The 16,039-nt window shown below is 33.1% G+C and overlaps 1 protein-coding gene and 1 long non-coding RNA gene across 2 annotated transcripts in view; one reads left to right on the forward strand and one right to left on the reverse strand.

The window, feature by feature from the left end:
• The window catches only part of REV3L (REV3 like, DNA directed polymerase zeta catalytic subunit), a gene marked incomplete at its 5' end in the record, with an annotated part of 184,534 nt that overhangs the window by 101,167 nt on the left and 67,328 nt on the right, over window positions 1-16,039 (forward strand). The window contains 6 exon segments of the mRNA XM_079149104.1: window positions 1,119-1,261; window positions 1,875-2,629; window positions 2,631-6,040; window positions 9,816-10,729; window positions 13,031-13,113; window positions 14,352-14,477. Of these exon segments, the coding sequence (XP_079005230.1) occupies window positions 1,119-1,261; window positions 1,875-2,629; window positions 2,631-6,040; window positions 9,816-10,729; window positions 13,031-13,113; window positions 14,352-14,477 (5,431 nt within the window).
• The window catches only part of LOC306666879, an 89,547-nt gene that overhangs the window by 16,760 nt on the left and 56,748 nt on the right, over window positions 1-16,039 (reverse strand). The window lies entirely within an intron of this gene.

Here is a 16,039-nt window from a genome sequence, read left to right on the forward strand (position 1 = left end):
TCCATATATTTTGAAAGTTATCATGGAAAAGGACATAGTCTGGCTCCATATAGCTACAGAGTACAAAAGCAGAAATAATGTATGGAAACCAGAAAGGAAGAGCTTATACAATATAGGAATATAATTACTAACAGAGTTAAGAAGAAAGATTTTGTGTAATATAGAAATGTAGTTACTAACCATGATAAGAAGATTGTCCTGTGAGACAGCAAGCACCTTATACAGAAAATGTAAAAGCAGAGATTATATCAGATCTGTTAAAAATGTATTTTTATGTTTTTAATAGATTTATACTACACTTTTTATATTGGGTAAAAAGTTGGACTAGAGATATTTGGGGGCCTCTAATATCTCTCAACTCTTAAGGGAGTGATTTTATGGCAAATGGTGATTTGGAAAAAGCTTAAAGGGAAAAACTGTTCCATGTATAATAAAGAGATATTGTTTTCAAACTTTTGGGACCAAAGAAAGGAAAAATTGGGTATGGATAGAAAAAAGGTTTGCCCATCCATATAAAAAGGAAACTATCAGATTATACCAATATGAAATGAAGTTTCAAGAAACTATGTATTTGTGCTTTAAGGTCCATCTAAAATTTTTAACTAACCCTACTTTGTAGCTTCTGCCAGATTGTACCTTTACTACTTTCTTGCCCTTCCCTTAGCCTTTTGTTTTGGTTTTTGTTCTGTTTTGTTTCCATTTCAGAATGTAGCAATTGTGTATTTATGGAGGTTTAAAATACACCAGAATGCCCCCTAATTAGAAATTCCTGGGTTCTTACCCAAGCTATTATAAGAATATATCTAAAGATAGGATGAAGGGGAGAATATAAAGAATATGATTAGCTATGATAATCCAAGATATTGTGGAGCTGTGAATTCAGAATTATGGTGTCCTCTAGCTCACATGAAAGGAATTATAAAATCTATTCACAGTAACATTATGGCAAATACAGTAGTGGGACATGTTAATAAAGCAAAATAAATCTTTTATTTGTAAGTTACAAAACTTAGATCTTTTTAATTATTTTATTGTTATAGTCAAATTAGACATATTTTTAGCATCTAAAATGCTCTTTTCTAATGACACACTGACCAGTGTACTTTCATATTCTTTAGGGCACTGTGCAGAAATACACACAGAAATTCAACTGAAGAGGATGATTCATCTTCAGAAGAAGAAATGGAATGGAGTGATAACAGTTTGCTTCTTGCCAATCTTTCTATACCTCAGTTAGATGGAACTGCAGATGAAAATAGTGGTAAGTAATCAAGCCTATGGTGAACATTTGGTTATTTAGTGGCAAAAACATATATTTTATTTTGAACTATAATCACTTTTCCTATATGGTTGATTAAGGGAGGCTGTAGTAACGCTGTTATATTCTGTCCTCCAAGATTTTTTTCTTTTGGAGAAATGTAGATATATAATTCCTATTCATTTTTAGGAAGATATAACATTTATTAATTATTAATTCCAAAATTTGTAAACTTTAATCAGTTTATTACATTAACATTTAAGTAGCAAAAGAAACCCAAGATATATACTCAGCTCATTTGAAGTGATAATGCAAACATGCATATTATTTTATGAAAAATTCTAAATGTGACAATATTTTCCCTTATTCTCTCAAGACACTGAATGCTAATCTTTTTCTGATCAAAAGAATGTGTTTAATGACTAATAATTTTAGCTAGCTATTCATTATTTTTAAGTATCTTGATAGGAATGATCTTTTTGTTGAGATAACCATTTTAGACATACAAATCTAATTTTATATTATTTCTTTGTTGGTGATAGTATCTTGATATCAGAAAAATTTTAAAAATTAAGAGAGCAGAAATGAAATAAATTCTTATTTTCTCTCATTCTAGACAATCCTTTGAACAATGAAAATTCTAGAGCCCACTCCTCTGTGGTTGCAACAAGCAAGCTGTCAATAAAACCCTCCATCTTTCACAAAGATGCTGCTACTTTAGAACCCCCAACTTCTGCTAAGATTACCTTTCAGTGTAAACACACAAGTGCCCTTTCTTCCCATGTTTTGAACAAGGAAGATATAATCGAAGACCTTTCACAGCCAAACAACATAGAAAAAAACCTAGATAATTCAGTCACTTCTTTTACAACTGAAAGCACTTATTCTATGAAATACTCTGGATCATTAAGCAGTACTGTTCATTTAGAAAATTCCCATAAAGAGAGTGGTAAGAAAGATATTCTCCCAGTTTCTTCCTGCGAAAGTAGTATTTTTGATTATGAAGAAGATATTCCATCTGTTACAAGACAAGTACCAAGTAGAAAGTATACAAGCATAAGAAAAATTGAAAAAGATGCACCTTTTATACACGTGAACCGTCACACCAGCGAGAATACATTGAGCAAAAACTCTTTCAACTTTTCTGACTTAAGTCATTCAAAAAATAAATTATGCTCTGAAGGAAATGAAAAAGGAAATAACACAGCTTTGAATAGTTTATTCCCTTCATCATTAACTGAAAATTGTGAATTGCTATCATGCTCAGGGGAGAATAGAACTATGGTGCATTCTCTTGACAGCATTGCTGATGAGAGTGGATTAAATAAACTTAAAATCAGATACGAAGAATTTCAAGAACATAAAACAGAAAAAACCAAGTCTCAGCCAGCAAGCAGCACATTATATGTTTTTTCCCAGTGTTGTTCTTTCTAATTGTCTCTCTAGACCACAGAAACTATCTCCTGTCACATATAAACTACAACCTGGCAATAAACCATCCCGGTTAAAACTGAATAAAAAGAAACTTATCAGTCATCAGGAGAATTCTACCAAATGTAGTGAGATTGGATCCACAAAAGACAGTTGTATACAAAATAATCCTTATAATAGTAGTCCTGGGAAGGATAATGTATTGGCCAATGATTTGGTTAAAGCTACTCGTGGAGCTTTTGAAAATAAAACACCTACAGATAGTTTTATAGACTGTCACTTTGGAGATGGGTCCTTAGAAAACGAGCAGTCCTTTGGACTATATGGAAATAAATACACACTTAGAGCCAAACGCAAAGTAAATTATGAAACTGAAGACAGTGAGTCAAGTTTTGTAACACACAACTCAAAAGTCAGCCTACCTCATACCATGGAAATTGGTGAAACTTTAGATCGAACTCTCAAATCTCGAAAAAGAAGAAAAATGTCTAAAAAGCTGCCCCCTGTCATCATAAAGTATATTATTATTAATAGATTTAGAGGGAGAAAAAATATGCTTGTAAAGCTAGGAAAAATAGACTCTAAAGAAAAGCAAGTAATATTAACAGAGGAAAAAATGGAACTATATAAGAAACTTGCACCTTTGAAGGATTTTTGGCCAAAAGTTCCTGACTCCCCTGCAACCAAATATCCCATTTATCCACTAACACCAAAGAAGAGTCACAGAAGAAAGTCAAAACATAAGTCTGCTAAAAAAAAAACTGGTAAGCAACAAAGGACAGAAAGTGAAAATATTAAAAGAACTTTGTCTTTCAGGAAAAAACGGTCACATACTATTCTTTCTCCTCCTTTACCATCTTACAATGCTGAAACTGAAGACTGTGACTTGAATTACAGTGATGTTATGTCTAAACTAGGTTTTCTTTCTGAGAGAAGCACAAGTCCTATAAATTCTTCTCCACCTCGCTGCTGGTCTCCCACAGATCCAAGAGCTGAAGAAATGATAGCTGCTGCAGAAAAAGAAGCAATGCTTTTTAAGGGTCCTAATGCATGTGTTAGTAAGACTGTTAATTCTCGTGTAGGAAAAAACAGTCGAGCAAGAGCACAGGTTAAGAAATCAAAAGCAAAGCTTATTAATCCTTCTGTTACTAAGAAAAGGAACAAACGAAATCAGACAAAGAAACTTGTAGATGATGGGAAAAAGAAACCAAGAGCAAAGCAGAAACAAAAAGCAAACGAAAAAGGTACATCAAGAAAGCACATAACACTTAAGGATGAAAAGATCAAATCTCAGCCTAGTTCTGAAGTTAAGTTTGTGCTGAAACACCAGAATACATCTGAGCTCACAAATAGTTCTGGAGACTCTCAAGTACTTTTTAAACAGAAAGAGGTATCACTAATAGGCTCTGCTATAGATCATTCCCTTTCTACTCTCCAACCCACTGGAATCAATGCACAACAGAAGATATCTAACTGCTTTTCTTCTTTCTTAGAGAGCAAGAAGTCTACAGATTTCCAAACATTCCCCAGTTCACGAGATGATTTGCACTCATCAGTTGTTCGTAGTTCTATAGGACCTGGAATCTCAAAAATTAATATTCAGAGGTCTCATAATCAAAATGCTATGTTTACTCTAAAGGAATCAGCCTTGATTCAAAAAAATATATTTGACCTTTCCAATCATTTGTCTCAGGTAGCACAGAGTACACAGATACCTTCAGGTATAATGTCTCCAAAGACAGAAGAAAATACAAATATACAGAAAAACTATTTGTCATCTTTTGGAAAGTTAAACGAATATCGTAATTCCTTCGAATCAAAACCAGACCAGGTCTATGCCCCTAATTTTTTGCATTGCAAAGACAGTCAGCAGCAGATTGTGTGCATGTCAGAACAATCAAAGCACAGTGAAACTTGTTCTCCAGGAGATGTGGCTTCAGAGGAAAGCCAAATGCCTACTAATTGCTTTGTAACTTCCTTGAGAAGTCCAATCAAACAAATAGCATGGGAACAGAAACAAAGGGGCTTTATTTTAGACATGTCAAATTTTAAACCTGAAAGGGTAAAACAGAGGTCACTGTCAGAAGCAATTTCACAAACCAAAGCACTTTCTCAGTGTAAAAGTCAAAATGTTTCAACACCTTCAGCATTTGGTGAAGGACAGTCTGGACTGGCAGTTTTAAAAGAATTATTACAAAAAAGACAGCAGAAAGCACAAAATGCAAATATTACACAAGACCCATTACCTGCTAAACATCAACCAAACAAAAGTATTTCTGGTTCCCTTGAACAAAACAAAGCAAATAAACGGACACGATCAGTAATGTCGCCAAGAAAACCTCGAACTCCCAGGAGTACAAAACCTAAAGAAAAATCTCCCAGACTTCTAAAAGTCGACTCTCTGAATTTACAAAACTGTGGCCAATTGGATAATTCCCTATCAGATGACAGTCCCATCTTTTTTTCAGATCCAGGCTTTGAAAGTTGTTACTCCCTTGAAGATAGCTTGTCTCCTGAACATAATTATAATTTTGATATTAACACAATAGGTCAAACTGGATTTTGTAGCTTTTATTCTGGAAGTCAGTTTGTCCCAGCTGATCAGAATTTGCCTCAGAAGTTTCTGAGTGATGCTGTTCAGGATCTTTTTCCAGGACAAGCTATAGAAAAAAGTGAGTTTTTAAGTCATGACAACCAGAAGTGTGCTGAAGAGAAGCATCATGCCTCAGACTCAACCTCATGGATTAGATCTAGTACTTTAAGTCCTGAACTTTTTGAGAAATCACCCACAGATAGCAATGAAAATCATCGCCACAACCAGTGGAAAAACAGCTTTCATCCTCTAACAAATAGAGCTAATTCAATAATAGAATCTTTCTGTGTCCAGAAAGCAGAGGACTGTCTAAATGAAAAATCCAGATTGAATAGGAGTTCGGTAAGCAAAGAAGTGTTTCTTAGCCTTCCACAACCAAGCAATTCAGAATGGATTCAAGGTCACACTAGAAAAGAAATGAGACAGTCTCTTGATTCCGTCAATACCTCTTTCACTACAATACTATCCTCCCCTGATGGTGAACTTATGGATGCAGCCTCTGAAGATTTAGAATTATATGTTTCAAGAAACAATGAAATGTTGACACCAACACCTGATAGTTCACCACGATCTACCAGTTCTCTCTTACAATCTAAAAATGGCAGTTTTACTCCTCGAACTGCTCACATTCTGAAACCACTTATGTCCCCACCAAGTAGAGAGGAAATTGTGGCAACTTTGTTGGATCATGATCTTTCAGAAACTATTTACCAGGAACCATTTTGCAGTAATCCTTCTGATGTACCAGAAAAACCCAGGTAATTAAAATTTTTTTCTCCTTGGATCACTTTGAATAATTATTTGATATATAATATTTTATACAGTTTTGTCTCCAATACTATATTGATAGGTATCATTGTGAAAATTAGTTACATACTTATTTTTAAAATTCACAAACTAACCAAATGGTTGTACCTAGAAAATATATTTAAGTTGATTAAATTTGAATCTTTTATTATTTAACACTGTCTCCTTTAAGGAATAGAGGAGCAGAGGGTCACCATGACATGATTCAAAATTAAGAAGTATGTCATAATACTTTAACAGTATTATAGTGATCTTTGTTTTTCCTATTGTTGGGAATTGAATCCAGCACCTCACACATACTAGGTGAGCACTCTACTAAACAGGTATACTTGACAATGATTATCTTTATTTTATTTATTTATTGTTTTGGGTATGGGGAGTTGAAACCAAGAGTACTTTACCATTGAGCTACATTCCCAGAGCTTTTTGAGTCAGCATCTCACTAAGTTACTGGGGCTGACTTTGAACTTGTACTTCCTCCTGCCTCAGCCTCCCAAGCTGCTGGGATTCCAGGCATGCACCACCATACCCAGCTTAAATGGTATTTTTTTTTAAATGTTAAATTTTTGTATTTTGGAAATGAGAGTGTTAGCTTTCTGTCACTATAACAAATATCTGAGATAAGTTATAAAAAGAAAAAGGTTATTTTAGCTAACAGTTTTAGAGGTTTCAGTTCATGAATAATTGATCCTGTTGCTTTGGGACATGGCTAGGCAGCATATTATGGTGGGAGAACATGGTAGAGCAGAATTGCTCACCTCATGAGCAGGAAGGAAAAGAAGGGAAGAGGAATAAACTGTGACCCCACAGTCCCCTTCAAGAGCACACCTCTCTAATGACCTAAAGATTTCCCACTGGGTCCCACTTATCAAAGTTTTCACCGCCTCCCAATATTGCCAAGTTTTTTGGGTTACACTGAAGATCCAAATCATAGCAATGAACATACATATTGTTACATAAGTACTCATATTTAACATACATATTATTACATAAGTACTCTTATGATAATTAAAGGTTATTTTAAATTGTATCTGTTATAAACCACTTCCTTTTCATGTGGTTCCAGTATCTTGAGTCTTATTTTTAGTTTATACAATTACAGTTGTAGATGGGCTTTCGTTCCTCTTATCTCTTCTTTCTTTTAAGTCTTTTCAGGAAAGTGATTGACAAATAGCAAATAGATGAATAATTAACAGCGGTTGAGGATTTATCCTCTACCACCTTTATCACTAAGTTAGGGAATATCTGATAAGAGCTAAATTGGATTGCCTTGCAAGCACAAGGCCCTGGGTTCAATCCCCAGTACCACAAAAAAAAAAAAAAGCTAAATTGGAGAAAGTGACTTAATCCGGAAGTTTAAATGATAGTTCTTGATCCTGCCTCAGTAGCTATACTTAACCATTTGCAGAGAGGCAGTTCATTTCAGCCATCTAGTCAGAAGTAGAGGAAAATGGTAGAGATGGCTAAGCAGACACTGCTTAGTTTAAATGATAAAATAGTTATAAAGAGCCAAATGAGGCAGAGACCACACTGCATATATGCACTGACCTTTAGCCCTAGCATATTCCTAACCCTAGTTACACACACACACAGCATATACTCATGTCATTATGTATTAGTCCAAAGGCAAAGAATATATAAGATATAAGGGCAAGAATGAATCCAAATGTAAACTATGGAGTTTGGTTATTTTGGTGTGTCTGTGTAGGTTCATCAGTAGGAACACTTGAACCACTCTGATAATAGAGAAGGCTCTGCATGTGTGTGGGTTCAGGGGAAATATGGAAAATCTCTGTATGCTTCTTTCAATTTTGCTATGAATTAAATAAACAACTGTAAAGTTAGTTCAGAATGTCTTTTTAAAAAATTTTACACAGTGAATGCCAGCAAATACATAAACAATAATTCCTGTAGGATTCCATTTAAGAAAGTGGTGAGAGCTGGAGATATAGTTCACTTGTAGAGAGCCCTTGCCTATCACTTGTGAAGTCCTTGGTTCAATCTTTAGCACCACAAAAAAAATTTTTTTTAATTTAAATAAACAATCAGCAATATAAAGAAGTTCCCTTCCTTCCTGATGACTTGAAGTATAAGGCAGAAACATTCCTTTTCTTCCTAGCAGTTTTATTTGGTACCCACATGGGATTCTCTGTTTCACTTTTAGAATATATGAATCTATGTTCCTTAGACATTAGTTTCCATTATTTGGGAGCTTTGACTTTATTAATAATAATGGTAAACTATTTTTTCCTATCTTAGCCATATATGGTATTTTAATTTTTAGTTAACAAACTTGCCATGATCACATAGCAACTAACTTCGTATTGCCATTATTAACTTTGTATTGCCATTAGTTATTATTGCCCAACTTAGACACTTGTCCTTTAGCTAAAATAAAAGGACAGTAACTATTTTTGTGGAATAGTATTTTAAAATCTTTGTATTCAATATAGAAAATGTAGGAAGTATAAACGAAGAAATAGAAGTCACCCCATTTCTCTGCCTGTTAGCCACCATAATATCTTGATGTGCTTTCTTCCTTTTTTTGAAATATGTAGTTTTTAATTTGTTTTGTTTTGTGAAATGTGCTCTTAGTGTAGTCACAGTTTTATGTTCAGACTTAATACTTGTGTTTTCAAATTTATGAGTTTCTTAAAGCATCAATTTGAATTTCTTGAAATATCCTTTTAATGACTGCTTAATAGTCTATCATATATATATTATTAGACAGAAAGGCTATTTCCTGTTTTGCCTATTTATATAAACTGGTATCTTTTTCTTAAGTGTTTTTTGTATTCTTGAGTTTTTCATTATAGTCCTAGAAGTAGGATTGCTGAAAAATTATTGTATATTGTGAAATTTTTACCCTACTGCTGAAAATATAAAAGAAGGCAAACTCACCACACCTTACCCATGCTTATTATTCTTGACTTCATTTTTACCTCTGTATCAGTATTAGCATTGGGTATGGTCACATGGCATGCACACTAAGTTCCTTCAACAGCAATAATTCTGTTTCTAATTTTTTACATAGGTGGGGAGAAAGTGCAGGGAAGGTGCTAAATGATGGTGTGTGTGTGTGTGTGTGTGTGTGTGTGTGTGTGTGTACGTGTGCGCACATGTGCACAGGGGATTGAAACTAGGGCTTCACACATGCTAAGTGCACACTTTACCAATGAGCTATACTTCCAGCATGTGATTTTATTTTTTAATGATTGAGAGAATTTAAGGGGGACCTAAGGTATGTTTGAATTGACTGGTCTTGCTAAACTATCATAGGTACTAGAGAATATAGAAAGAGGCTATAGATAAAATCCAAGAGATATAGAGTCTAAATGATAAATGACTTTGTAATTTTTATCCATGAGTGATGACATTGAAAAGTTACTTAAGATTAGTAGAATTAAGGAATCTGATGAGTTTGTGTCATCTCCTTAAAGGAAAAAAAGTTTTCATGGAGCACTAAAACAAAATAAAATATACTTTCTTTTTTTATTAATGATACTTTCCAAAGTAAATTAATTTGCTGGTCATGTATTGTGAGGAAAAACATATTGAAACTAAATAGAGAGTGTTCCTTCTTAAAAGTGGGGGATGGTTGAATGGGAAGAAACAAATGGGCATGTTTAAGACTCCAAAAGGAGTTTTAAAATTTTCAGAAAATTAAATATTTTGGTAATTGATTTTTGAAACAGAACTTTTTTTTCTAAAATATATTGTTTATAGGGAGATTGGTGGACGGCTTCTCACCGTGGAAACTCGACTTCCAAATGATCTGGCTGAGTTTGAGGGAGACTTTTCCTTGGAAGGACTTCGTCTATGGAAAACAGCATTTTCAGCAATGACTCAGAATCCAAGACCAGGGTCACCCCTTCGTAATGGCCAAGCAGTTATCAATAAAGGGTTCAATAATAGCCATAAAATGGTTGAAGATAAAAAAATTGTGATTATGCCTTGCAAATGTGCCCCAAGTCGACAACTGGTTCAAGCCTGGCTTCAAGCCAAAGAAGAATATGAACGTTCTAAGAAGCTGCCTAAAACTGAGCCAACTGGAGTTGTAAAATCTGTTGAGAACTTTAACCCTTTAGTTAACCCAGATGACAAACCTGTAGTGTCTCCAAAATTGGATGCAGGCTCACATATACATCCCACTACAGTACATACTAAGGAAGATATTGATATCTCTCGGATTGCTTTACAAGCACCAACCACAGGATGCAGTCGAACTGCAAGTGAAAGTCAGACACTGTTACCTGTTGCCTCTGCAAATAATCCTGAGAAAGATGAAGGTGATGATGATAACCATTATGTTAGTTATAGCCCTCCTGATTCCCCAGTAATTCCCCCTTGGCAACAAGGAACACCCCTAGATTCCAGAGCATTAAATGGAAATGATAGACCTTCAACACCAGTAGATGAGCTACGTTCCCTGGATGTTGAAAGCTTCATAAAGCCAATAAAAGATAGTACACAGAAAAGCCCCTGCAGTGAGTCTCAGGAGCCTCTGGTGATATCTCCTATTAATGCTAGGGCAAGAACTGGGATATGTGAATCACTTTGCCTTCATAGTACACCAGTTATAAAGAGAAAACATCTGGAAAGGCTTCCTGAAGCAACTTGCTTTAGCCCTTTATCAACAGGTAAGTGTGTAAATAATGGAAAGATTCCAAATGATTTCATAGTTAGAAATGAAGATAACATTCGACTATAATGAAAATCAGCTGTTTGCATGAAATTGTAGCTCAGCAAGTAGATTATTATTATCATGTCTTACAATCATCATATTTAAACTTTTTCATCTTTTGCTGTGAAATTACTGCTTTCATACTGTATTCTTACCTTCTGGATGAATTATAGGAGCCCTCTTAGAAACTTTACCTTCTTTTCAACTTGATTCCCCCCCACACACACACACACACTTTAACATACAAATAAATCTCTCTTCCACCTTTTAGAATAAAAACAAAACAAAAGGTCTCTTGACCTTTAATCTTCAGGCAGCTCTTAGGGTTTATCTTAATTTTTTAGCCCCATTTATTTGTTTCCTGTTCATTCACTGTATACTTAAATTGTGCCCCTATCTTTCTATTGTTACAGCTTTTTGTTAAGATTCTGAATAACTTCTTATAGCTGAAACCAGTGGATGTATTTTAGTCTTCTTGTCACATACCTTTCAAAATAAGCTTTGACTAATGGATCTTCCTTCTTGGAGCTTCTTCCATTGGCTATCCTACTTCTGTTTCTTTCTACTGGCTTTCCTTTGAAACTTATTCTCAGTTATTATCTAAGTGTTAAAAGTTTATTAAGGTTTGACCTTCAGCCTTCTTTATATTTTTTCTCTAAATGATCTAATTTCTGTTCATAGGATTAAAATAATTAACTCACGAATTTATATTTCTAGCTCAGAGCTCTCTTTTAAGCCCTGCAACACTATGTCCCACTGCCTAATTGACATTTCTACTTGAATGCTCAAAGGCACTACAAGATCGATATTTTTGAAGTTAATTCACAGTCTTACTGCACACATTCATCACCACTTCCCTAACCCCCTCATAAACACATATACGTGCCCACACAGAAATCCATCTGGTCTCCTTGCAGTTCTCTTTATCTCGATTAATAGTACTGCCATCTCTTAGTCAGCTACATTAGTCAGAAACAATTTATTTGTAGCACCCACCTCATTCCCTAAATATCCATCCTGTGGTGTTCAATCTATTAAGTAGTTTTATCACTTACTTATCTCCTAAATAACCCAAATTGATCTCCTTCAGAATTGTCATTATCTCTTTCCTGGGCTTCTGTATTAGCTTTTTTACCCACTCTTTTCTTTTGCCCAGTAATTAGGAAAAATACCTAATGCACTCCTAGTTGATTACTGGTCTTCAGATTTCAGCTCAAAGAAGCCTTACCTTGACCAGAAAAAAAATTGCCAATTGTGTTCCCCTTCATTATACTTATCCCAGTTATGAACTGGTTTCTCTTTACCCACAGTTTTACTTTCAGCAGTTTGAGTTACAGACAACTTTAATCCAAAAGTATTAAATAAAAATTATATAAATAAGCAATTAATAAGTTGTATGATTCTGAGTATAGCATTATTAAATCTCACACTCTCCTTTTCAGGATGTGAGTCATCCTTTTACCTAGCACATTCTTGCTGTATTCGCTGCCCTCTCTTTAGTCACTGAGTAGCTGTCTCAGTTATCAGATCAGCTGTTGCAGAACAGCAGCACTAATGTTCAAGTAATTCTTACTTAATAATGTCCCCAAAGAGCAAGAATGGCAATGCTGGGAATTCAAATATGCCATAAAGTGCTTCCTTGAAGGAAGAGGGTGAAGGTACAAGAAATTGTTTTGAAAAAGGGACCACATTCATTAAATTCTCAATGCAGTATATTGTTATAATTATTAACTATTTCTATTAGCTATCTCTTACTGTGCTGATTCATATATTAAACTTTGTCATTGATTTGTATGAATTGGAAAATACATATAGGGTATTATTGGCAGTTTTGAACCTCCACAGGTTCTTGGAATGTATCCTCTGCAGATAGAGAGAAGTACTTTAATATCACTTTTCTATATGTATGGTGAATTTCTGATTCTTTCCAGATCCCATGAGAGCAAGGAATGTCTTTTCCTCTTCATCATAAATACTTGATAAATAAGTGATTAATTGATTCCCAAGAATAATGACTGAGATTTTTAAAAAAACTCAATAATTAAACCCTAAGTGTATGTAAAAGTGCAAAAATTTTAAGTTATTTTGGAGGAGATCAGATTTGAATTAGTTTTATTTTTAAATTATGAAATTTCTGGGGGAATTTATAGGACAGTACTCAAAATGGTACCTAAATATTTGGAACAGTAGAAGTTTTTTAAAAAACAGAAGCAGGTAATTTCAATGTTCAAGTTAAAAATGAAATTTCTTTCTACAGAACCAAAAACCCAGAAGTTGAGTAATAAGAAAGGAAGTAATACTGACACTCTTAGAAGAGTACTCTTAACAACACAAGTGAAGGTAACTATATTAAACATATTTACAGATCAGTGGAAGATCCAGTCTTATTTTTAGATTTCAGTTAGATAATTAATAATTTCATGTCTCAATTAAAATTTTTTATTACTTATATTTTTGCATCGTTATTTACATATCTTTGAGACAACAAGAAATTGCCTACTTTTTAGTTTATTTTTTGTTGTTGGGATCTAAAAGATTCTTATATGTAAATACACATATTACAGAGAAAGTGAATATGATAGCCATATGTGGATTATGAGGATACAAATACATTAACTGATTACTGGCAAAATCAGAACAATCCAATGACAACAGAGCTCAAGTAAGTGATTTTTGATCCCACCAAAAATATATCCTTTTTCTTGGTTTATTACTTTTTTCCTCAAATATAACTTAATTTTTTGAATTTATATCACTAAATAGCAAAGGAAAGCACATTATTTACTACTGAAACCGAAAAGTTAAAACTGTCTTTAAAACCAGATACTAAAAATATCATAGTAAACTAGAAGCATATGGTTATGTGAAAAAAGCATACATTAGGCATGTGTACTTGGAAATACATGATGGAAGTCACTTCCATGATGACAACTTATAAATATCATTAACTACATATTTTAGTATTTATATCCTAAAGTTGTACTTTTAAAACATTTATTTATAAAATTGTTGAATTATAAACTATATATGTTAAAAACAAGTACTAGTGAGTTGTAAACATAAATCAGTATTTGGGGACAAATGGTTAATGGATTTAGAAAGCAGGAAAAATATTTTACAAAATTAAAAGAGAAAGATGTTATTTTTTTCTGCACACTTGAAGATTATTTACAATATTTTATTGTATTACTACAATACTACATGTATCAGAATTTCAAATCTTTCACAAACTTTAGCTGGTGTAGTTGTAAAAAAAGTACTTGCTCATCTTACTTTCAGGAAGGGTCAAGATAAATGTGTGGTATAAATGTCAACTCTCTACAAAACTGTTACTTTCAGTGTTTGGGACTTATAAACTCAAAGATCAATATATAGTTTGCTTATAGATTGTAGCAGATATTTTTATATACATATATGCAGTTATTAGAATGAAAAGAACATTAAAAGTTTTTTTTAACTTAGAGATGATGTAAGTTTTAGAATTACTAAGTACCTTAAGCATATTATTTAAGTGTGAAGTAGTAATCAAAAGAAAGAAAATGATTGCTCATTATCTCTTTCTGGCTTTTTTTTAATAGAATCAATTTGCAGCAGTAAATACCCCAAAGAAAGAAACTTCTCAGATTGATGGACCATCTTTAAATAATACTTACGGTTTCAAAGTCAGCATACAAAACTTACAGGAGGCAAAAACTTTACATGAGGTAAAACTACAACAGTAAGGACACATACACTGTTTTTATCTGTGAGGTTTTATTCTGTAGAACAAGTGTGGAAACTTTTTAGTGAGGGAGGGATACACTGAATTCTATCCTTGTTAATCTTCATTTTGTTCTTTTTATTTTATTTATATAAAGTAGAAAAACTTTTAAAGCATCTATTACTTGCTGAGATAATTTTGTTGTTTCACAGCTTTTACAAATCTGATAATTGGAATTTAGTTTATAGAAGCTAAAATTAGAAAAACTTTTGAAATATTAGAATTGTGTTACAAAACCTATTATTTTGATATTATACCAGGATATTATATCACATCTCAATTGTGAGATTTACTTATATTTTCCGTTTGTTTGGCTCAGTAGATTAAAACTTGCTATAAAAGAAAATAAATTCATTTATTCACATAGTTTGTATGTAATCTACTTACTTTAATGTTACAAACCATATGCCAAAGACTAGGATACCATCTTACAAAAATATGTATCAATCACAATATAGATCGGAAAGAATATGTAAATTTATCTTTACTCTAAATTTCTCCATATTACAGAAAGCTCAAAGCATATATCTGACTGGCAATAAGATGGAAATTTGAGCATATTTTCTCTATTGTGCTTTCATTATGGCAACCACTAGCAATATGGCTGAGAACTTAAAATTCGGCCTATACAATTGAAGAACTTAATTTTAAATTTTACTTAATTTTAATTAATTTAGATTTAAAAACCAATAATCATTTACTGGAAAACATATTAAGGATGTCAAAGACAATTTAGGCATATAAAACAAGCTTTCAACTGTGAATTTTATGAAATCGAAATATACAAGTGTTTCCATAAAAAATTTAGCATCCACATTGAGATGTGTGGTATAAATGTAAAATACATACTGATTTCAAAGAATCAGTAGGTAAAAGGATGTAAAGTATCTCATTAGTAATTTTTTATATTGGTTACATATTGAAATAATAATATTTTAGATATACAGGTCAAGCATCCCTAATCCAAAAATGCAAAATCCTAAACTTTTTGAGCACTGTTATGGTGTATAAGTAGGAAATCCCACACCTGACTTCATATGATTGAGTTGCAGTCAAAGTACAAATGCACTAAAAATATTGTATAAAATTAACCTTCGAATTAGGGGTATGAGGTATATAAGAAACACAGATGAATTTTGTGTTTAGTTTTGGATCTCATCACTAAGATAACTGTCTCATATGTGTGTGGGGATATGCCAAAATCCAAAGCACTGCCAGTCCCAAGCATTTTGGATAAGGAATTTTTCAACCTGTATTTGATTATATTTTTAAAAGTTTTTAAATTAGTTAAACCTATTTTTACTTTTTTTCAATGTGGCTACTAGAAAATTTTTAATTACGTGGGGCTTCTATGATATCCTATTGGACAGTGTCAGTTTATGTAGTTGTTTTATGTCTTTGCTCTTAAGACAAAATTAGTAACCACCCATAGTGGTGATTTGTTTTTATTAGGATTAGATTAGAACATAGCCTTGCACCCTCATTTATTCATTTGTGCATTTTTTT

This window comes from Sciurus vulgaris, assembly GCF_902686455.1.
Source record: "Sciurus vulgaris genome assembly, chromosome: 7".
In the NCBI taxonomy this organism is placed as follows: Eukaryota; Metazoa; Chordata; class Mammalia; order Rodentia; family Sciuridae; genus Sciurus; species Sciurus vulgaris.